The following is a 24,443-nucleotide window of genomic DNA, read 5'->3' on the forward strand; positions in this document are numbered from 1 at the left end:
TCTCTGAAGCCTCATGAGGACCAAAAGGTAATCTTAGACATACTGAGACAACACTTTAGTTAGAGTTAATTTATTCTTCCATGCCCCTTGGCTGTACCTGCAGTAGGAGTATTTGGATGGATTATTGGATCCGTCAGAACAAATCAGTTGATATAGCAGATGAAATGGTAAATGGCCTGAATTTATATAGCGCCTTTATCAAAGGCACTGTACAATTAATGCTTCTCATTCACCCATTCACACACCAATGGCGATGGGCTTCCATGCAAAGCACCGACCAGCCATGAGTGTCCAGATGAGTGTCTGGGAAGGCAGGGTGCAGCATCGATGAACACCTGCGGGAAAGAGAGGGTAAACAACCATACATCCTCACTGTTGGCCGAACCCAGAACTTTCTTGTCAAGAAACACGTGTCACATGTTCCGATTTTTCTCACCTAAAAATGGGGTGGTCTGATACAAAAGGTGATATATTCTAAGTTGTTTAACAAATCTAGATAAAAATACCAGGAAAAAGCTGAAATTTGGACCTGTCGTCTCATGTACATCTGTTGACTTCAAACTCAATTGTCTTCAGTGTATAGCAAAAACAAAGGAATTGACCTTGCTGTTCCAATACTTTTGGAGGGGACTGTATATACCTGGTATTACAATGTCCAAATGCAGTTTATTGTATTACATTCATGGTAGACTTTGTTGCTACGTGCCCCTTCGTATCTTATTTCACTTTCAAAAAACTTTCAAAAATTCCTTCTGCTGCCAAACTTTCCGTCCATCTCCGACTCACTCACCAGCTTCCAGACATGAAGTGCGCTCTGGCCCACAGAGCATCTGTCTATGCTCTAGCTGCATACTGGAAATTTTGGCGGATATAGCAGATCATCCCGGCATCTTTGGCATATGACATACACATACTATACACAGTACACATATTACCTGATTTTTAAAATTTATTTAGTATGAGTAGTGTGTTAGTATGCAGTTTCAAACAGTCTTTCTTAGCTGTATTTAATAATTACTATTTTAACGAGTGGATTGTTGGTTGAGCACAACAGAAGGCAAGCAGCTATTTCTATGCGAAAGGGTAGCTATTTATGTGCGGTCCACAATTCAAGGAAAGTCTCGAAATAAAACTCACAAACTTGCATCACTGAATGCACGCATGTCAATTGATCCGCAAATGCCGGCTGAACCCTACACAAGCCAGATTTACATTTGAGAGCGTCTTATTGTAAAAAATACACACAGAAACATTTGACGTCTCAGTTATGGGCCGAGCAGCATTTTACTTCTCACAGTCCCTGTAATGATCACATCCAATTTGTAGCACCCATTGCAGAACTTGGAAAAGGGCAAGCATAAGCTTTATGGAATGCCTTTACAGATTCACAGGAGTTATCAGATCTTAGAGTAAGATTGCCATGAGGAGGCACAATGCCGGAAACGATGTCACCAAAAGGCTCAAGTCAACCACACTACATGTTACAGCACATACACTCAGTGGCCACTCAGGTAGACCTGTAGACCAGCTCAATAATGCAACATTTAATCAGGCAAATTAATTAGCCAATCATGAGGGAGCAACTCCATGCATAAAAGCATGCAGACATGGTCAAGAGGTTCAGTTGTTGTTTGGACCAAACACCAGCATGGGGAAGGACTGTGAGCCAAGTGACCTTGACTGTGGTTTGAGGATCTCAGAAACTTCTGATCTCCTGGGCTTTTTGTGCACAGCAGTCTCTATAGTTTATTGGTGGGAAAGACAAAATCATCCAGTGAGCGGCAGTTCTGAGGGCTAAAACACCACGTTTTTGAGAGGTCAGAGAAAAATGTCTCAAGCAGACAGTAAGGTGATAGTAACTCAAATAAGCATGCGCTGCAACAGTGGTATGCAGACAATAATTAAGTTTAAAAAAGACGAACAAATGCCTAATAACGGGATCACTGAGTGTATATCCCGACTTTAAATGTATGGTTGCAATAACAGTTGCTGAGCTGCTGTGCCATATTTTACTTGTACACTTGTACTTGTGCGCAGTGGTGAAGGTTTTGTACATTACTTCAATGCAGCTGCCCACATACGACCAGCGTAAGGCCGGCACCTGAGGGAGTGCCAAAAATGGGGCCATGTTTAAAAAAAAAATATATTCACAAGATCCAGGTAGGTTGGGAAAGGCATGTAATAAAAGTGTGTGGGTTGAGGGCTTAATCCCAGATCATATAATCTGTGTACTCTTTTCAGCAGTGCTGCATGGAAGACATACAGCGGTGTGAAAAAGTGTTTGCCCCCTTCCTGATTTCTTATTTTTTTGCTTGTTTGTTACACTTAAATGTTTCAGATCATCAGACAAATTTTAATATTAGTCAAAGACAACACAAGTAAACACAAGATGCAGTTTTTAAATGAAGGTTTTTATTATTAAGGGAGAAAAAAAAATCCAAACCTACATGGCCCTGTGTGAAAAAGTGCATTTTGTGTTTACTTGTGTCGTCTTTGACTAATATTTAAATTTGTTTGATCTGAAACATTTAAGTGTGACAAACATGCAAAAAAAAAAACACCACTGTACATTACCTCTAAATTATCTAAACACACTCTGTTGCCTGTGTGCCAAGGGGCAAGAGCAAGCCTTAAAACATGTATTTTATATTTGCACTGTAAGATTTTTTTTTTTTTAAAGAACAGGTACAATAATTGTTCTATTAATATAATAGAATGTACAAAATAATTTTATATTTCATCAGCAATGGAGCATTTCTGTCAGTTTAATAAGAAAAAAAAACACAGACCCTCCGAAACTAATCAAAGCAAAGCACTATAACTAAATGCAGAGCTATATTATTCACCCCCGTATTCAAAATTTATTTAATACCTGCCCTCAGTGGACCAGAATATAACATTGATTTTAAAAGCATACCCATTTCACAATAGATAAAATAATACCCATGAATATGCCATGATTTTCAGTCCCAGACGCAAAATGCTACAAAATAATTGTCATGTAACATAGCATTCATATTCTCAAGATAAAAAGCAGGCCGTTTCTTTTCTTTCGCATACGAGAGAAGCAGGGTGTAGTCCGAGCTCATGAGCTCACGCACCTTCCATACCCCACCCCAGAGTGCCTGTTAGTCTTAAGGGCCAAAAGGATGGTGGCTTTTGGATAGCATACCCCTACATGCCCTGCTTTCCTGCCTGCCATTCTAACTCCTGACGGACAGCTGCCCTTCATCGAGGAACAGCTCTTCAGCCGTCTGTGGCCAGGATGAGCACCGCCCCAAAGATCCCCACGTTATGCCCGATCAGCTTCATCTGGTTCCAGAACTCCACATGCCGGCTGCGGTGCCAGTAGCCGATGTTGCCGTCTATGAAGAGCACCACCAGCGGCAACAGGGTGGCCAGGATCTGGGCGGCCAGACGCACGTAGTAGCCCGAGAGGAAGGAGAGCGCCAGCACTCCGTACAGCACGAACAGGAGCTGCAGGGTGAGCTCTCCACCAGGAATGTGGTCCAAGTAGGCCATCCTATCTTCCTGACTGTGCTGGAGGGAATACACCTGCCAGAGAACAGCATAATTACACTGGAAACCTGGTGCTACCGTGACAACGTTCATGCCATCAACAGTGGCAGAAAAAAATATAAGCAGTATAAGCAGTGGATAAAACAATATGGCAAATAATTTGTATGTAAATTATTGTGTATGTTGGAGTTAGACTGACGCCATTTCAAAGTAACTGGCGAGGTTGCAAATTTGTACATTATTTTTCTATGAAAATATGAAAAGATTACAAACAACAAAACTACTGCCTAATAATTGACAAAATGCTGTATGACAGCATAAAAGAACAGAATGTGCAATGCAAAGACTCTACTGTGCAAAGGTTTTAGGCAGGTGTAAAAAAATGCTGTAAAATAAGAATGCTTTCAAAAATAGAAATGTTACTAGTTTATTTTTATCAATTAACAAAATGCATGGACAGAAGCAGTGAATGAACAGAAGAACAAATCTAAATCAAATCAATATTTGGTGTGACCACCCTTTGCCTTCAAAGCAGCATCATTTCTTCTGGGTATACTTGCACACAGGTAGGTTGTTCCAAACATCTTGGACAGAGGTGCCCAATCTTATCCTAAAAGGGCCGGCGTGGGTGCAGGTTTTTGTTTTAACCCAGCAGTAACACACCTGATTATACTAATGAACTAATCGTGGTCTTTAATCAAGACCTTGATGAGTAGAATCAGCTGTCTTAGTACTGCGCTAAAACAACAACCTGCACACACACCGGCCCTTTCTGGATAAGATTGGACACCCCTGATCTTGGAGAACTAGCCACAGTTTAGGCAGCCTCAAATGCTTCGGTCTCTACATGTAATCCCAGACAGACACATTACATTACATTACATTATTGGCATTTGGCAGACGCTCTTATCCAGAGCGACGTACAACAAAGTGCATATCCATAACCAGGGATAAGTTTGCTGAAAGACCCTAGAGGGAAGTACAATTTGAACTGCTACCTGTACAACAAAGATAAGTACGAGGGCCAATTTTTTTTTTTAATAAACAAGAAACAAACAAACAGAGCAAAAGTGACCAAAGTTAACTATCAAAACACTGCTTACCTAGCCAACTAAAAAATACCGATACACAAAGCAAGTCACAGAGACAACAATTAAGGTTCACAGCGAGGTAGGGAGGGATGGGGAGAGGTGCTGCTTGAAGAGGTGTGTCTTCAGCTTGCGTTTGAAGGTGGGGAGAGATTCTACAGTTCTGACCTCAACGGGGAGTTCGTTCCACCACCGTGGAGCCAGAACAGACAGCAGTCGTGAGCGTGAGGTGGAGGTTCGGAGAGGGGGAGGTGCCAAGCGCCCTGTGGAGGCTGAACGAAGAGGTCTGGCAGGGGTGTAGGGTCTGATGATTTTTTGTAGATAAGCTGGGGAAGACCCCTTAACTGCTTGGAAGGCTAGCACCAATGTTTTGAATTTGATGCGAGCCATGACAGGCAGCCAGTGGAGGTTGTAGTAAGCAGGGGGGTGACGTGCGAGTATTTGGGAAGGTTGAAGACCAGACGAGCTGCTGCATTCTGGATAAGTTGGAGGGGTCTGATGGCGGATGCTGGGAGGCCAGCCAAGAGGGAATTGCAGTAGTCCAGGCGGGACAGAACCATTGCTTGGACCAGGAGCTGGGTCGAGTAGGGGGTGAGAAAGGGGCGGATTCTCCGTATGTTGTATAGGAAGAACCTGCAAGACCGGGTCACCGCCGCAATGTTCTCGGAAAGGGACAGTCTGCTGTCCATCACCACGCCGAGGTTCCTTGCACTGGGTGACGGCGTGAGTGTGGTATCCCTGAGGGAAATGGAGAGATCCAGATGGGGAGAGGTTTTAGCAGGGATGAATATCATTTCAGTCTTGCCTGGGTTGAGCTTTAGATGGTGGTTGTCCATCCAGCTCTGGATGTCCCTCAGGCAAGCAGAGATACGGGCTGAAACCTGCGTATCAGACGGCGGGAACGAGACGAAGAGTTGGGTATCGTCCGCGCAGCAGTGATAGGATAGCCCGTGTGCAGTGATCACAGGGCCAAGGGAACGAGTGTAAAGAGAAAAAAGAAGCGGGCCTAGGACTGAGCCCTGGGGAACTCCTGTGGCGAGGGGCCGAGGTGTCGATACCGAACCAGCCCAGCCAACCTGGAAGGAGCGACCAGAGAGGTAGGACTAAATCCAGTCCAGGGCTGTGCCACAGATGCCCGTTGCTGACAGGGCAGACAGGAGGATGGAGTGATCCACAGTGTCGAAGGCAGCAGAGAGATCTAGAAGAATGAGGACAGAGGAGAGGGAGGCTGCTCGTGCGGCATGGAGTGACTCACTGACGGAGAGGAGCGCAGTCTCTGTCGAGTGGCCCGATCTGAAGCCAGACTGATGGGGGTCTAGCAGGTTGTTGTTAGAAAAGAAAGAAGAAAGTTGAGTAGAAGCGGCTCGTTCTATAGTTTTAGAAAGGAAAGGAAGAAGAGATACCGGGCGGTAGTTCTGGATGATGGAGGGATCCAGAGTAGGCTTTTTTTAGCAGCGGAGTGATGTGGGCCCTCTTGGAAGATGCCGGAAAACAGCCGGAAGACAGGGAGGAGTTGACAAGGGAGGTGACAAATGGGAGAATGTCAGGTGTGATAGTTTGGAGAAGAGAAGAGGGGATAGGGTCAAGGGCACAGGTTGTGGGGCGGTGGGAGAGCAGGAGTTGAGAAACATCAGAGTCTGTAAAGGGGGAGAAAGTGGAAAAGGAAGGGATGGGCCTAGAGGGGGGGGAAGGGCACAGTGAGGGGAGCGGTGGTTGTAAAGGATCTGCGGATGACTGTGACCTTCTCATCAAAGAAATCAGCAAAGTCATCAGCAGCGAAGGAGGACTGAGGAGGAGGTGCCGGTGCGTTGAGGAGAGAGGAGAAAATAGAGAAAAGTTTCCGGGGGTTAGAACAGGAGGTCGGAATTTGTGTTTGATAGTATTTAGCTTTGGCGGCAGTGACAGCGGAAGAGAATGCCGCCAGGAGAGACTGGTAAGTTGTGAGGTCTGAAGCATCTCTGGATTTCCCCCACTTCCTCTCCGCTGCGCGGAGGCTGGCCCTGGAGGTACGGAGGGTGTCAGATATCCAAGGGGACGGGGGGGATGTGCGAGGCGGCTTTGAGACAGGGGGACAGAGGGAGTCAAAAGCAGAGGAGAGAGATGAAAGAAGGACGGCAGATGCAGAGTCAGCGGGGAGTTTGGAGAAGGATTCGAGAGGGGGGAGTGAGGCGGTGACAGTGGTGGCAAAGGAAGAGGGTGAGAGGGAGCGGAGGTTACGGCGGGCTGAGGAAGGGTAGGTGGGAGGAGGGGGAGGAGGATGGGGAGGAAGAGGGAGGGAGAATGAGATGAAGTGGTGATCAGATGTATGCAGAGGGGTAACCGTGAAATCAGAGCATGAGCAGTTCCTCACAAAGACAAGGTCTAGGACATTGCCTGCCTTGTGGGTTGGAGGAGACACGATGATGTTTAGATCAGGGCTCTGTGGGGGGCCATACCATCACTTCCAGGACTCCTTGTTCTTCTTTACGCAGAAGATTAATGACATTGGCTGTATGTTTGGGGTTGTTGTCCTGCTGTTGTAATACCCTGATGGTATTGCATGATGGATAAGTATGTGCCTGTACTTCTTAGCATTGAGGAGACCATTAATTCTAACCAAATCCCCAACTCCATTGGCAGAAATGCAGCCCAAAACTTGCAAGGAACCTCCACCATGCTTCACTGTTGCCTGCAGACACTAATTCTTGTACTGCTCTCCAGCCCTTGGTTGAAAAAACTGCCTTCAGCTTCAGCCAAATATTTAACATTTTGACTGCTGCCATTTTTCTGCACCCCAGTTCCTATGTTTTCGTGCATAGTTGAGTCGCTTGGCCTCATTTCCACATCGGACGTATGGCTTTTTGGACGCAATTCTTCCATGAAGACCACTTGTGACAAGACTTCTCTGCACAGTAGATGGGTGTTCCTGGGTCCCACTGGTTTCTGCCAATTCTAAGCTGATAGCCCTGCTGGACGTCTTCCGATTGCGAAGGGAAGTAAGCATGATGTGTCTCATCTGCTGCACTACGTTTCCTTGGCCGACCACTGCGTCTACGGTCCTCAACGTTGCCCGTTTCTTTGTGCTTCTTCAACAGAGCTTGGACAGCACATCTGGAAACCCCTGTCTGCCTTGAAATTTCTGCCTGGGAGAGACCCTGCTGATGCAGTATAACTACCTTACCTACTGACATTAAACAAGTCTTCAGCAACCTCACCTTGGAAGCAGAGTTTGGCTGTTCCTCACCCAGTTTTAAACCTCCTACACAGCTGTGTCTGTTTCAGTTAATGATTCTGTTTCAACCTACATATTAAATTGATGATCATTAGCTCCTGTTGGGGATATTTGGTTAATCACACACCTGACTATATGCCTACAAAATCCCTTACTTTGTGCAAGTATACCAAGAAGAACTGATGCTGGTTTGAAGTGTGGTCACACTAAATATTGATCTGATTTAGATTTTTGCACTTTGCACTTTGTTAATTGATAAAAAAGAAACTATTAACATTTCTATTTTTGAAAGCATTCTTACTTTACAGCATTTTTTCATACCTGCCTAAAACCTTTGCACAGTACTGTATATATATCTGAATTGGGTATAACGAATGAAGAAGTGTTGCAGTTGATTTGTCAATGCTTGGTCAGGTCAGATTTCCTCTGCATAGAAATGAAACTAATTTAATAAACACATGGTCTCGTAACAATTGGACTGTGTTGTGGACACACTGACAGACACTAGTAATGATGACTGAATGTGATAGGTATTCAGTAGTTGCACATTAGCAGCTCTGGTCTTCAGAATTCTCACCACACAGATGAGGTATATCCCCAGGAACACCTGTCCAGTGGACTGCAGAGACCTTGTACGGGGCTTCTGACGGTACACTTCCCCTGCTCCACTAGCCAGCACAAGGAAACCGCCTATGATGGCGATAGCTCTGGAGTACATTCGCACCTGTGGGTCACAAAATGGGGAATGAGCTGTGCTCTATCAGGGCACAAAGCAATAATCTGGCTGTTCCATTACCTCAGCACTCACCTTCAACCAATCTCCATAAAGCACATGCCCTCCAATGTGTGAGGCATACGTGCTGATGGCCAACTGCAAAGCAGCTCCCAGTGCAAACCACCGCCTTTTCACCCCAAAAGACATGAAGCTGGCGCATAGGACGGCAGCTGCCATGTCAATATACAGGTAGGGAACCTGGATGTCAGGCTTCCTGCGGATAAACAAAAGTTTCAGTTCTCAGGGGATTCATTTCCATGCTGCGGTAGCCCTGAAGTTTTGAATTTCAAACAAGACAAGCATCAGGTAACCATGTTGGCAAGCTGACTTAAGCAAGTATTTGAGTTTTACAAGGGCGTGGAGGATGAAGACTACTTGGAAAACCCACCAATCATGATAATTACAATGTAGCTTGGTGGAATTTGGGCAACCACCAGTGGAATGAAAGACTCCCCGGAAAAAGGCAAAACCACATGAAAAGAAAACGCAAACTCCTCACTAAAGAAAGCAAAAAGAAAAATAACTCACTTTTTCAAAACACATGAAATCATAAGTTCACACCAGGAATCATTTAGTCCCGATACAAAAAACTGAAAAATAAATGTTTTAGGCTGTCGACAGTTTATAGATGTTTCCTATCCCATATCGTGCCTGTATATTTGCATTAGGCCTTTCCAAGCAGTCATACAGCATATGATTTCAGACAATAGAGTGCATACCAGTTCTTTCACTATGGCAGTGTTCTGTTCAAAGAGAAACGTATGGACTTACTTCATGATTACCACCATATTCCTCTACAAAACCTGGTCAATAGTGGCAAGATATACAGTGGAGATATTTGGAAAGACAACATTGTCTCTAATGATTTTATATAGCTATTTAATTTTATATTTCAGGCAGAGGGCATGTTCAGCTGCAAATGTTGCTTGTTTGCCACCAGCATCTGGTCTTTTCTCAACCCTACAGTATTGTGTATAGAGTAAAAAAAATGTTTTTGCCATTGTAGTAGTAATACATGATGAAACCGTTCATCTGCCCAGATTTGGTTGAACCCTCATGCCTGCTTCTCTGAATGTCAGCCCACAGTTGATTACATTATATAGAGTTGCTGCCCACATTTCATTTGCTATACATAATTTTTTTGAGCTTTGTCCAGCTCTCCAACCTCACATTGGCACACCTGTACCTCTACTTCACACGACTGCATCTCCTACTGCCTTTGCTTCCATTTTCTTTGATATGGATGACTAACCTGGTGTGTCACTGTTTGACTTCAACTGGTTATTGAGTCAAAAGTTTTGTTGCTCTGCAGTTTCCCCACAGAGTGAATGACCCTACACAGCTGCAAAAGATTTCTCTATATTGAGATAAGATAGAGAATATAGTGAGCAAAAGCCTCTGAGGTGAATTCAACGTTGCTAAATGTTTTCAAAGTGATAGCTGTGTGAAAACTAGTGGGAGGAGAACCAGAAATAATTAAGAGTTCAAGGAATGCATTTGAAGTTGTCTTCACTGCTTTTGCAATCTTAGACCAGAGTTGCCAACAATGCATCCGAACAATGGAGAAAAACTGTACCAAAGCACTTGTCGCAATACTCTACATGACGCCTCGCCTTTAAAGCCAAAAGTACGACTGGAGCAACAGTGAATAAGAAAACACATCTCGTCAGTCAATTTGCTAGTATTTGCGGTAGGCTAGATACTAGTTTTTTCAAGCTATAGCATCTCCCCACCAAACAATACAATTGACATTTAGTTAGCAATAGGTTTAACCAAGTTACCAGATTACTCGGCTAGATTCTTGAGAGATATGGCTCAGGAACCTATCAATTGTACGTTTACCCAATGGGAAACTAGCTAGACGATCTAAACACAAGCATTGACTGCAATGTTGCTTATTTAGCAATTAGAATCTGATTCGGACGATGCTCTGTGCATAGCTAGCTAGGTCGGTAGGATTAATTTAGCTAACATTAGCGAGCCATATCATGTGCATGTAAATCCCCATACATAGGTCATTATTGTCCTCAACCCGTATATGTAACCTTAATTCTGACTTTCAGAAAACTTACCTTTTAATATCTGCTCGCTCAGCAAATAACATTAACATACTAAAACAGTTCCAAAACCCAAATCGGGTCAAAATAATCGCTCCGAATCGAGAGAGTAGTCGAAAAACCTCTTTCCTGCTGGGGGCAGCCATGATTGTTAGGGGCGGAACTGCAACCACGCATTTTCACGCTTCTATTTTTCTTCTTCGTTTTATTGTGGTATACGAACGAAGTATAGTGCATTACTGCCACCTACTGGATGTTTATTGTTTCTCTTTTTAGTTTAATTCTGTAATTTACTTTTTTTTAAATGCACAGACACAAATACCCCAACCTGTCCAATTGTACAATAATGTACAATTCCTTTGCCACCTTGTTGTTTTTCCTCGGCCCCAACTTGGTCCTTTTCTTTCCTTACAACTCTTTTCTATCACCACTCTCTTCATTGTTTCTGCATATGACAGCTTTTTCTGAGCTCTTTTCCACCTCCCATTCTATCTTCTACCTGCCACATTGCTTTGCATCTGCTTCATGCTTTCCCCACAATGAAAACATACAGCCTGTTCTTTCGGTAGCTTAGTCTTCCGCTGAACACCCATTATTTCCACACCTTCTACATCTGTGCGCTGGTTTCCAGTATACAGCTGCCACTTGTCCATACTGCTGACACCAAAAACATTCTAAAGGCATTCTTTCAAATGCCCTCATCCTGTAACTTACACAGTCTACCAACACAAAGCTCGCAGTCACATTATAGCAGTTCCATTCCTTCCCGATGGCTTTTCAGCCGCCACTAATCATCCCTTTCACTGGGGCCTTTTCTCTTACCCTAGTCAGGCTGGATTTTTCACAACAATGAACCTTCATTCCTATTGCATATATGCCTTCTGCATTCCTATTGCATATAAAAAATCTAAAACATATGGAATGGTTGCAAATTTGCCAGGATGAGGATGCAAGTGCATGTTGTCCCCATGGATGATGAGGAAGGTGGTGAGGGAGACCATAAAGAACCCAAGCATCACAGTTTAAGAATGGCAGTGATTGGTTGCATCTTGGGGTCACCAAAAATCAACCATATGGCACCTCTATACCATATATAGGGATAATGACTGGAAGGGAGTGCTTTGGTCATATGAGACCAAAATTAAGAATTTTGGCCATACATGCTATCAACATGTTTGGCGGCAAAAGAGGAGAGAAGGATTAGCACTGAAGCACTGAAGAGGGGGGTCCATGAGCACAAACCCTAGGATATCAATGATTATGAAAAGTTCTACATGGAGGAATGATCAGAAATCCCTCCAAATGTGTTCTCTAACCTTTTCATTATCACAAATTATAGGAAAATACTCATGGCTGTCATCTTTGCCAGGCGTGTTTGCACAACGTATTAAGCCAGGAGTGGCAATAATGATGAAACCTGTTTCTTGGGGAAAGAAATTTTTTATTTGAAAAATGTGACTTTGGTTGATTTCATTTCATAAAAACACTTTACACATGTTGGAAAATAAAGACAATTATGATATTTGTGTGCATATGAATCAAGGGTGCCCAATAATTCTGGAGCCCACTGTGTATATATGCTATTTGTTGTATTTGGTCTTTAGAATACTTTATGTTTTTGTTCAGTGCACAAGTGCAGTGGCTTAAGAAAGTATTCAGACCCCTTCACTTATTGCACACTTTATTGTGTTGTAGATAAAATCGTCATGTTCCCCATCAATCTACACTATAACCCATAACGTGTTCCCCGGAGCACAGTGGCCTCAATAATTGTGAAACGGAAGAAGTTTGGAACCACCAGGACTCTTCCTAGAGTTGGCCCTCCGGCCAACCTTGGAAAGGGAGGTGACCAAGAACCCAGCTTTCACTCTAACAGAGCTTTGGGAATCCTCTGCAGAGATGGGAGAACCTACCGGAAGGACAGCCATCTCAGCAACACGCAATCAGGCCTTCATGGTAGAGTGGCTATACGGAAACCACTCTTGAGTAAAAGCCATATGACAGCCTGCATGGACTCTGAGAGCATGAGGAAAAAGATTTTCTGATGAGACTGATGAGACAAAAATTCTCTTTGGGCAGAACTTCAAGGCAGCTTCTCAGTGGCAGGGACAAACTGGTCTGAATTGAGGGAAGGAGGAATGCAGCCAAATACAGAGAGGTTCTTGAAGGAAACCTGACCTCAGACTGGAACGTTCACCTTTCAGCGTGACAATGACCCAAAGCATACATGCAAGACAACACTGGAGTGGCTTTGGGACAAGTTTCTGACTGTCCCTGAGTGGCCCAGCCAAAGCGTCGACTTAAACCCCATAGAACATCTGTGGAGAGACCTGAAGATGGCAGTTCACAGACGCTTCCCATCCAATCTGATGGATCCCGAATCTGCCAGGAAGAATGGGATAAACTGCCCAAATTTGTGCAAAGCTTGTAGAGACTTACCCAAGAAGACTTGAGCTGTTATTGCTGCCAAACGGCCTTCTACAAAGTACTGAAGTATGGCTCTGAATAGTAATCTGTGTACTGGTTTTTAGTAATCAGTTTTTATTTTTAATACATTTGCAGACATTTCTAAACATGTTTTCACTTTGTCATTTTGAGTGGAGATTTGGGCAAAAATGGCCAATTTCATCAATTTAAAATGTGATCTAAAGTGAAACGGTCTGAATACTTTCTGAAAACCCCTGTATTTGTTCAGTGTGCCATAAAACAGCTGTCCTCCTCTGACCAGCTCAATACTGTCAGGCATATATTTTATTTGCTTTCCAGAATGTAAGTCTGCACCTCCTTTGTATGTGGGCTTCAGTTTGAAGAATATTGTTTCACTTCATGTTCCTTGGAGAGATCAGAAATCCGATGCTTACTTATCTCTTGTTCATCTGTGCACTCTCCCTATACCTCTCTTCCCTGAAACGAATGTTCTGTTGAACAATTTTGTACTGAAAAAGGTTTTTCTGTTCTATTCATAAATAATAGTTTATTTCTACTTTTTCTTAAAATTTGGGTGATAGGAGAGCCTTGTCTCTACGCACCTGATCTTTTCATATTCTGGCAACCAGCTTTAGATGTTGCTTGTTGAAGGATCAGCATATACACCTAGGCTAAATAAAGAATGACTGGACTAAATCCTATGCGGATAAGGGCAGGTCAGATCTTACAATAAGCTTAAAGGATGACACAAACATGGCAAAGAGCTTGTCTTTGGATAAACCAGACCCTACATTCAAACTGCAATGGTGCCTTTGAAAACTCGACACTGTAGGATGCTGTGTTGTTTTTCATTTAAAGCTGATCCCCATCACCTGTTCAGTTTGCAAATGTAAGGTGTTACTTTCATTTGTACTTATGGTCACATTTTCATTTAAATACTCACATTTTTTACAGCTTTAACCAACACCATATGAACAAAACCCAGCTCCACACAGAGATCAAGACTAATGTTTCTGTTCTCATTGAGGGGAATATTGAGGCGAGCAGGGGTTTGATATGAAAGACAGAAGCATATTTATCTGCAATCACCTGATTTGCAATGATAGAAGCTATCTACAGATGAAACATAATCTTTGCTGACTCACAGCTACCTAACATAATGAACTAACATACTTTTTCTGAGAAACCATGATCTCATTGGCTTAAGCTTTTAATAATTGTCTTGGACTGAATTCCAGGGAAAAATATCCTGGGCAGTGGTATACTGTACTAACTAAGGTTCTGGGCATCAGCCAGGGTAGGTGAAGATCCGGGTCCTTGGCGTAGCATAAGCATATGTACCTTTAATGGCTAAATTGTATTTTTTTGGACTGCTTTCTAGAGGTCTGTGTACTGTACTTTAAGGGAACCGACATTCCTTTTCAACATGATAATATGGCCAAATGTAAATCACTTGCAAGTACAGTGGGCTCCAAAATTATTGGCACCCTTGAGAAAAATAGGAAAAAAGGCTGTATTTAGTAAACAACATCAATAATAATCTACTGTATATGTTATGTTCAAACATATAGGAGGAATAACTTTTATTTCAATACATTTATTCAATTATCTAGAAATATCTAGAAATCTCTTTTTTTTCTGAAAACCATAGGTGTCAAAATGATTGGCTCCCCTAACAGTTAACAATTGTAAATAAAATTGGCAATACATTAATACATACATGGTTAATTCATTTTGTAAATTAATTAAAATAAAATAAAGAGGAATGCATAGAAGGAGAAGCATCTCATACCTACTACCAAATATGGAAGTGGGTCATTGATGTTTTGTGTTTAGTGTTTTTCTGCCAGTGGTCCAGGGGCACTGTGGAACTATGAATTCAACAAAATGTTGGAAAATAAAGTTTGTCAATACTTGTATTTTTATATATTTGTGTTTTTTTGCATACATCAAGGGTTCCAATATTTCTGGATATTGGAACCCTATATTCCCCCCACCTCCCACTTACCCAAGTTAATTGGTTTTGGTGTTGACTTTTCCGGGTTAATTGCACTGATTGGTTAATGTGATCAGAGGGATTGGTCCCCTCCCCCATGTCAACCATTTCCAAAAAGCCATCTGGACCAGCCCCTGAAGAGGACAGGTACAGCACAGAGTAAAGGTAGTCAGTTTATTTCCAGCAGTGCTATTGACAAGGCACAGAGATTCTTCATAGAAAGTCCCCACCATCTAACAGGTAAGTGTGCTATTTTTTCTTTTCAAAAACTGTGGATTAGCACAGCTGTTTGGAAATACATTTTATATGTTTCAAATGCTTATGACCGATCCAAATAAATATTTAAATCAGGTTTGTGAGAGGTGGGAAAAGAATATGGGAAAAAAGTATTGAAGAGAGATATTGCGTACTGTTTGGGTATATTCCTTGCTGTCAGATTTCATCCAATTGTCTACATACCTGTCTATGGTTTTCAAGGCATATATAAAGTAATGGTTGAAGTTTTATTGGCTGATGTTTACATTTTTGAATGGGTATAAAATGAAGGTACGACAACATCTTGTACCATTCACTTTTGGATGGCTTCTTCAGTTTAATTCTGAAAGTTGGTATTAGCAGGTTTTTAATGTATATAACCTTTTCTAGTGAAATCAAATATTCATGTTTGTGTTTGTGTTCCATCATGAAAAAGTTATGTGATTAATACAATGGTAAAATACATTTGGAGTAAGCATGAATGTCATCACATACGTATGATTATTTACAATAAATTATTTCCAATGAATTGAAGATTGATTGTTACAATGAACAAAACATGAAGGTCAACTGTTTTTAGTCTTTGCTGAAATTAAAATAGGCAGACACTTTTGGAGACATGAAAACAGGATAACACCGCCTGTGTAGGTGAAACTACAATACTACAAAATACATGAGTAGAATCCTGGAAATCTGGTGTGAGATAATCTGTCATATGTAAAATCCAAAATGTAAAGTGTACATATGGTTTACAAGGTTTTGCCAATTATACTGCTACATCTAATTAATTAACACTGTCATATAATTTGTTACAGTACAGTGTTGAATAGAATATTGTCATGGTAAAATAAATGACAATATTCATAGTAATGTTACAAACTCAGTCAGATATTAATAAATGTCAATATATGAAAATGCAGAACATAAAAACACACATAAACAAACACATATACTGTATGTACATGTGGACACATGCATCACTTCTCTCAAAGGATGTGAGAGCCTCTATGAAATCCCTCTAAACCGGTTTAACAGTAGAGACAGTGACTCTTACTTTTGGTGTCATACTGCTGTCATTTCCCCCTATTGACCTGCTAAATTGAGACTAAGCCATACAGTGCCTATTTTATACACCAGAGGCCACCCTAACCCAGACTTAGCTAAATGTAGAAATACTTGTGTGATGCGGAGAAATGATAAATAATTAAGAACTATGATGAGTTTAAACTCATTTTACTTACAAAGGCCGATATGAAAATGAATAACATTTAATAAATCATGGTGTACACATGTTTTATGCGTATCTTTATTGAAAAGTGACCTTGAAGAAGCATGATCTATTTTTGAAGTTTGTAGTTAGGTATCTTCATTGATCATAATGCACAATGCTCAGTTTCAATAATGTATTAATAATACCCAGGACAGTATTATAGTGATGTATTCGTGGCTTGTAACAGAAATCTAGGTAGAAATCTAATACTTAAGGGATTGCGGTTTCAACAGTTTTATGTGAATGAACTCATTCATTTCACTTTTTTGTTTCTCACTCTGCTTCCTCTTACCTCCAACTCTTAGATCAGGATGGCACGGGACATGTCAGATAAGGATCTCCTCAAGATGGAGCTGGACCAGCTAAAGAAGGAGGTGAAGACTGAGCGACAGAAGGTGAGTGTTTCCAAAAGGTGATGGTGTTTGACCCAATTTAGCTGAACGCTGAAACAGATTAAACAACCAAATGACACATGCCCTCTTTCTCCCCCAGGTCTCAGTTACAGCCCAAGAGCTAATGGAATGGGTTGACAGTCAGTCTGGTGATGACCCCCTGATCAAAGGTGTCTCAGAGGAGGCAAACCCCTACAAGCCTGAGAAGGGAGGCTGCATAATAACTTAGCCCGGGGGAGAGGGGTAACCCCGGGCAAATAGATGGGGACATTTCAAAGATCTACGAAGAGAGGACAATAACTAAGCAGCTATGGTTAGATTGTTTTTTGTTTGTTTTTCCTTTTGGAAAGGAATTAAATAGCACTGAATAAGGTTTAGGTCAACATTCAGATTGATCACAGGCAATCCTGGGAAACATTAGTGGGAGGAATAACTATTTTTTTCCTGTTCTGACTGTTCTGGTCTGTCCATGCCACTTTCTTGCCCTATTCATCAAAGAAGCTCTTCACCCCAGGATCCCTGCCATGTTCAGTGAAGCTGGCTCTGTTCGACAGCTTCAGAGCATTCCAGTAGAGCCTTGTTTGCACTGCAGAAATGATTCTGTTTGCCTGTAAATAAAGCTCGCCTAGCTATGCAAAGCTGTGACCTCTTTTGCATCATCTTTTTTTCCATTCAAAACAGGTTAACCACTCCGCATTAATCACCAAATCACACAAAGCAAGGTCTACTTTTGCCCTCATCTTCCATAAGGTCAGAATTCACATGTAATCATGCTGTCCAAGATATCTCATCCATAACTCAAGCCTCAAGAATTTAAAATAGCTTTGAAAATCATCAAGATTAGGGAAAGATTTGTCAGCTAGTTTGCTTGTACTTTTTAGATTCCAAGTGCTGTTACTATTTTCTGTGCTACTTATGGCTGGACAGCTAGTTATAAAGAGGAGTTTCTCACTATTTCCTGGCAGAGGTGGCACCACAGTTCTGAAACTGGTGGGGCGAAAATTGTATTATAATATTATTGTACACAGCATTACAACTAAATATTAATTTAAATTATTCAGCAAACTAAATAAAGTAGCATGAACCATACCAGGTTATCTGCCCAGCATAAGTTACCATGGCGATATACCCAGATTAAAAGTGAATCAGTATTGTGGTTAACCTGGAGGTTAGCTCGCTGCGTCATAGTATATCCCCCAGGTTGAGGTCAAATGCTTCCACGATCTCCTGAACTAAATGTCATTAAAGCATTATGGAAAGCTCTGGAGTGCAGAGTGCAATTTAGACTTACACTTCCTTTATCCCTCAAAGAACTGGAGCATTTCCTTCTCACTTCAGACTGTTGTATGACAGTATCGTAAAATAAACTGAGGGTGTTCTGAAGGTTAAGGGTGGCCCTACTCCTTAGTAGTATATTGCTAATACCCCTTTCACATGACCAAGGTAAAACTCAAGTCAACCTGTGTTATCTGATCCGGGTCCATGACCCTGCTCACAACCTGCAATTTACATGGGTTTAACATGGTAAATGTAAATGAGATCAAAATTGTACAAGTGAACTTAAGAGCTGTTGCTAAAGAATAGCCTACTTTTTGCCGTAAAAAGAACCAGGACAAAATTGACTGCTGGATGGAAGCGAGACGCAGGTGGATAATTTTAAATCCGCATCAGATCGAATGTGTTGGCTATGGCTAATGCAAGTGGTGACCATTCAACCATAAGAATCCACTTGGCTATTTTACAGTTTAGACTATTGTTGTTTATGTGATTGCACTTTATATGACAGTTACTGTTTTGGCAAATGCCATTGAGGTTATTGATTTATTATAACTAAAAATAAACGGAACAGAAATAAATATTTGATTCTGTAAAACTATACTGTACCTTTATTTTGGCTGGCTAGATTCACAGCTAGATTCACACAAAAAATAGGATGGTTCTGTTATCACAGGTAACATTGAATATTAAATAACATTAATATAAACATTAACTTTAATATTTTTTAATGTAGTTTTTACAAGGCATTTGCAGGATTTGAATCACTATGTAATGGCAAACTACATTGTTTCTGCTAGACAGCTTAGCAGAAAAAAATGGAACATTGACAGAAATACACTTGTGGTAATTTGGAATTTGTGTGAAGAGAATACGGGTTGAACCCATATTTAATATCCTTGTGTCAATCGTGGGTTTTGTGTGTAAAAGGGGTATAGGTATATGTGTACATCAAAGGGCATCACAGACAGAACTGAATGTGGTCCATTGACCCTCATATGGGTAATGCTGCTAGGAAGAAAGTTGTCCATGTTCTGTGGTGTATACTCATTATGAGTTTAGCTACTGAGAATCTATTTTTATTGAAAAATAAAAATGAACAACCCCCCCCCCCCCCCCCCACGATCCATAAAGTTTTGAGCAAACAAATGACCTTTTTTCATTTTGAGCAGGAAACAGCTGTTTTTGGTCACTGCTGTAGTCATAGTAGCTTGGTCATAGTAAAAGGGTCAAGAGATTCAAATATAAAAACCATACAATTGGCATCAATGAAAAACTCCCATTGCAATTTCTATGCACAGATTCTTATTATGGGCATATTAATGAAGCATACTGCATAGGAACACTTAACCTTTCCCATCCACACACACTCTACCATCCTTGCATCCGATGTCAGTTGGGAAGTCTGGCAACTGCATTTAAATGTCGTGCAAAGATTTTATGTTTGTTGGAATTGTGATTAATGTGTCAGTTAACTGTTTTGTGAGCATGAAGGGATTCATACTCCCCCTCATACATCCAGCTGCCCTCCCAGGCTCTTAAGCTCATTCTCACAAATTCATCCTGGGTTTCTGAGCTGCTGATCTCATTAGCCCAAATACCCTGATGTATCCTCTACTTTCTTTTTTTATCCTCTCTAGTCCTCCCCCCATCCCCTTTTTCCTTCCTACTCAGCCACTCTGGATAATGAAGCCTGTTCATGTGGTGGAACATTTAATTGGTATATGGGAAGTTGATGCAAATGAGACTCCTATGCAGGCTGATAGTATTATTCCAGCTATTCACAAGATCAGTTTCACCTAAAGATCAATTACTTTTTTCCACCTTGTTTCTTTTTATTTTTTAGGTTTCTTGCTAATATTCAGGGTGAGGACTGGTATGAGTAGCCATTTAACTGAAGGTTATAACATCCAGAGAAATTGTTCACACTATGCTCAAAACTGCACAAAACTACACAAAACTACACCATTACATAAATAGAAAGTATGGGACTTTACGTTATAGGCCACATACAGGTGACCTAATTCATTTTCATTACAATGACCTAATTCATTTTCATTATACTGGTACCTTTACAAGTTTCATGTTTCATTTGCAGGGTTCTTATTTGAAAGTAAGAAAAAACTCCAATGTGTAATTCACATTGGAACAGAAATGTGGATCACAGACTACTGTGCTAAAATTCAAGAATCGATCCATGGTTATAGTGTGTAGACTCAATTTCACAACCCTGCCCAACCACTAGAATCAATTCCAGGCTTCCATAAGAAGTGTAGGCCTGAGCCGCGGTCGCACAACAGGCTGAGGTGCAGCAAACTTTGTGGTTGCGAAATTTGTTGCAGTTGCTCACCGAGGACTGGGTTTTGATTCCCAGTCCTGCTACGGCTAATAGCTGTAGCTAAGCTCTCTGAAGTTTTGGTAGATTGTTAAGGCTACTAGCAAGGTATGTGACTTCCTGAAATGGTTGTTTGCAAATGGACAGCTCTCAGTTAGCCAAAAAAGGAAAATGTAAGGTGGACCAGGAATTATGAATAAGAAGTGACAAATAAGAAACCAATTTAACCCTGGTTTAAAACCTTGACTTTTCAGTAGCCACCTTAACAGCCTGAAGTAGATAGTGCTAACAAAAAAAGTTTTATTTTGAGGGCGAATATGGACCACCCCTGCATATATTTATTTTTTTGGTAAAAGACCACCGAATAATCCACTCCAAGGTAGTCATTACAGGGTTTTAACACACTCTGCAAAGGCAACCACCCTCTGAGGTGGATGGCAGAGGCGGTGAGGACTTGGGTAATGGTGAAGGGGCCAGTAAACCTGGGGAATCAATTCTTCAACATGCTGGAGTAGGGAATCTCCATTTCTGGAACCGGAAACTCCATGTCCCTCTCTTCCTCTAGGAAGAGCGATGGCTGGTACTCCAGACAATAGGTAAAGAGAGACAGTCCAGTGGAGGAGACAGGGAGCTAGTTATGAGCATACTCAATCCACGGAAGGGAGTTGACCGAGGTAGGAAATCTTTGACCAGGCAGTTCCTGGTTTATGCGTTCAGTCTGTCCATTTGGTCTGAGGATGAAACTCGGATGACAACTGGGCCTTGGCTCCGATTAATGAGCAGAACGCTTTCCAGAAATGGCTGAAGAAGGCCATGCAGGCAGAACACATGGAGGAACAGTAGTTCTTAGTTTTTTTTTAGATGAGGGTAATTTTGAGAGACCGTCAATGTGAACAAACTTGGAAAAGCAGTTCAATAGCAAGAACCGCCAACATTCCCTTGGAAACCGCTAGCTTGGTGATGAAGCTGCTGATTACTGGACTTCCCTCACGCACACTCTGGGCCGGCGGCAGTAAATTCAGCTGTATCTGGTTTCATGGACGGCCACCAGAATCAACGGTTCAGGAAGGCTAGGGTGCTGATGACAGGCCAGAGGGGAAGCATGTGCCTATTCAAGGACCTGGGACCAGATGGGTTCGGGAACATAGAAGTGTTTAGCCAGAGTGTCGTTAGGTGCTGGGCTGTTCCTTAAGGCTTCTTGTTCTATTCTGTTCTTGACCGCGCATCGTTCAATCCCCGGTAGTCAATACAAGGGTGTAGAATCTTGTCCCAGCAGAGTCCAGAACTCAGTGGAATAATCTGACAGAGCAATTATCCTGCTATATCCTTACATTCAGCCTGCTCATATTCTTTACTAGCAGCAACACTTACTGTCGCTATGGTTGAACACATTATTTCAGTCATTTCCCACTACTTTGCTTAATTATTATATCAAATTTTTTCCCTTTTTCTCCCAATTTGGTAGCCAATTGGACCCCGTCTGATTCAATTAGAGCCAGTATTAGATACACCGCCCCCACACCCCGTCTCTCGGCAGCCAACGAGAGAGCGACACGCCTTCTTCAAGCCATCCCGTCTCCCAAGTTGTAGTCGTGATTCCAAGGTGCTCGAGGTGCTCGTTTTGTGCGGCAACCTACTAACCCTGCCAAGTCCCTCCCTCTGGGGCAGCGAGCCAATTATTGCTGCTCCATGTGAGCTGGCCAAACTTGGCTTTTGGCAGGACTGTGAATCGAACCCCGGTCCCTGGTGTGCAACTGCAGCAAACTGCAACCGCAAGTCTGCTGCATCTTAGCCTGTTGCACCACCACAGCTCTTTACTTTGCTTTAATTTAATAAATTATTTTCTCTATATTTTCTGTGTCCCTCAGCCTTAATTATTGCTTGGCTGCAATCATTAATTAATATTGAATATTAATAATCTGTTTGATGATTTCTAGAAATAGGGTGGTTTTTGTGGCAAAGATTATTTCAGTGCAAAGCTATTTAAAGATTTGGAACCTGTGTCTCTGTTTCGGGTGTGCCTTGGTTTGGGCCTACTCTTTAGAGGTGGAAATTTCACACACAATCGACCTTCGTTAAGTGTGTGAACTTTAGTCAGTTCTATGGAATGCATAATCAGTCACACTTGTAATATCTGCACCCTTTTTTTGCAAGATCCACAGTTGAATGCATATGCATGCATATGTATCAAAGAGAGAGGTGCATCTTGCAAAGTCTCTCCTAGATGTATACTGCGGTTCCAGCCCCATGTGCTTGAGTGATACGTAAGACGCATGTTTCCTGGGCAGAAGGCGTTATATGTGCGGCTGAAAATCATTGCAAAGGGCTCAGTAAATCAGCCACTTTCAGTTGCCTGTGTGTATGAAAAGTACTTTACAAATCAACTTGAATTCACTTCATTTGGCTACAGTGCAAATCTAGTTTGACAGAACACCCTTAGCAATGAATGTTTATTCAACTGCTAATGTGACTTGATGTCTTAGCCATGAATATGTAAGATTTATCTTAACTTAGGCATGTTAATGATAACAGTCATAATTGCAAAGTACAAAGTCAGCATGAACCCATGTTATCCAAAGTACATATTTACATCCGCAGACAACATAGGTTTGTATATACACGAAGCCTGAGATAGCAGGAGGAAAAATCCTGAAAATGTATGTTTAAGTAACCAAAAAGAAACATTAAATAAGGTATTTTGCATGCATTCATTATTAAAGCATCCATGGAGATGGACTTTAATACTATGACATTCTTTATTGCAATGGATTGGCAACCTGTCCAGGGTGTATTCCTGTCTCACCCACTGCATGGTAGAATAGGGTCCAGCACCCCATGACCCTGACCTGGAATAAATGGATTAGAAAATGGATGGGCGGATGGAAGACTTTTGATACATTTTTTAAATTGCTTCTTGGTCAAAGCTAAGATTTAATCTGATGGAAATATTGCACAAAAAGTAAAAACTCATATCAATCTGAGACAGGTCACATTGACATGCAGTCATATAATAATAAAACTGGGAAGCAAGCATATGTACAAGAAGAGAATACTTTATAACTATTCTTAATGTTCAACTATGTGTTTGCATAATACACCCTTATCTTAATTGTATAAGCTGATAAGGTTTTTTCACTGTTCCACCTCTGAAATGAGAACCGATAAGCTTTTTGTTCTGTGTGCATGTTTCTGTCAGTCTCTCGTGTGTCTTTTGGCTTTGTGGTGTGACAGTGACTTGTGTAACTTTTTGGAGATAGCCAGGCCCACTGTCCAATTCTGTCTTGGCCCATGAAGGCTGCTTTAGCATGAATTAATCTGCAGTACCCCCTTTAAAGGAAAAGGATGACAGAAATCTTAAAATCCTACATGCCACCATCCCACGAGCACAAAGCTAGCTATGCATGCAAGTGTGCTTTGTCACATGCAGTGTGATACAACAGAACGTCATGTGACATACCTGTATTCATTACACTCTACAATTACACATGGGAACAATACCATAGTTTGACAATAAACAGTAGAATGATGCTATACTGTGTGTAGGCCAAGCCTTTCTGCATTCAGTTAAACAACATACTGGAGCTACAACAGATTCCAAGTGAAGCATATAGGGTTTCATTAGCCCAAACAGCGATTGGATATTCAGATCCAAGCATCCTCAGACTCAACAGCATATAGAGAAGGCACTGTGATGTTGTACAGTTTACTGAAATAAATGACAGAAAAAGGTTTGAGCAACTGAGATGTTATTCATCGCTTCAGAGACTTCAACCATCTTATCATTATTGCCCTTCATAAAGATGATAATTCCCTCTCTCTTTTTTTTTCTCTCTCTCCCCCTCG

At 41.6% G+C, this 24,443-nt stretch overlaps 2 protein-coding genes across 2 annotated transcripts; one reads left to right on the top strand and one right to left on the bottom strand.

Moving 5' to 3' along the window:
* Positions 1 to 1,259: 1,259 nt before the first annotated feature.
* tmem101 (transmembrane protein 101) lies at positions 1,260 to 10,796 on the bottom strand. The gene is made up of 4 exons (XM_061232076.1): positions 10,666 to 10,796; positions 8,627 to 8,807; positions 8,396 to 8,542; positions 1,260 to 3,555 (listed from the first exon to the last, which is right to left on the bottom strand). The coding sequence occupies exons 1-4, from the start codon at positions 10,794 to 10,796 to the stop codon at positions 3,247 to 3,249; spliced, it is 768 nt and encodes a 255-aa protein (XP_061088060.1). The 3' UTR covers positions 1,260 to 3,246.
* A 6,113-nt stretch (positions 10,797 to 16,909) lies between these two features.
* Positions 16,910 to 17,219, top strand: gngt2b (guanine nucleotide binding protein (G protein), gamma transducing activity polypeptide 2b). Its single transcript, XM_061233219.1, has 2 exons — positions 16,910 to 16,993; positions 17,091 to 17,219. Exons 1-2 carry the CDS (start codon positions 16,910 to 16,912, stop codon positions 17,217 to 17,219), a joined length of 213 nt encoding a protein of 70 aa, XP_061089203.1.
* The last annotated feature ends 7,224 nt before the right edge of the window (positions 17,220 to 24,443 follow it).

This window comes from Conger conger, chromosome 2 (assembly GCF_963514075.1).
Source record: "Conger conger chromosome 2, fConCon1.1, whole genome shotgun sequence".
NCBI lineage: Eukaryota > Metazoa > Chordata > Actinopteri > Anguilliformes > Congridae > Conger > Conger conger.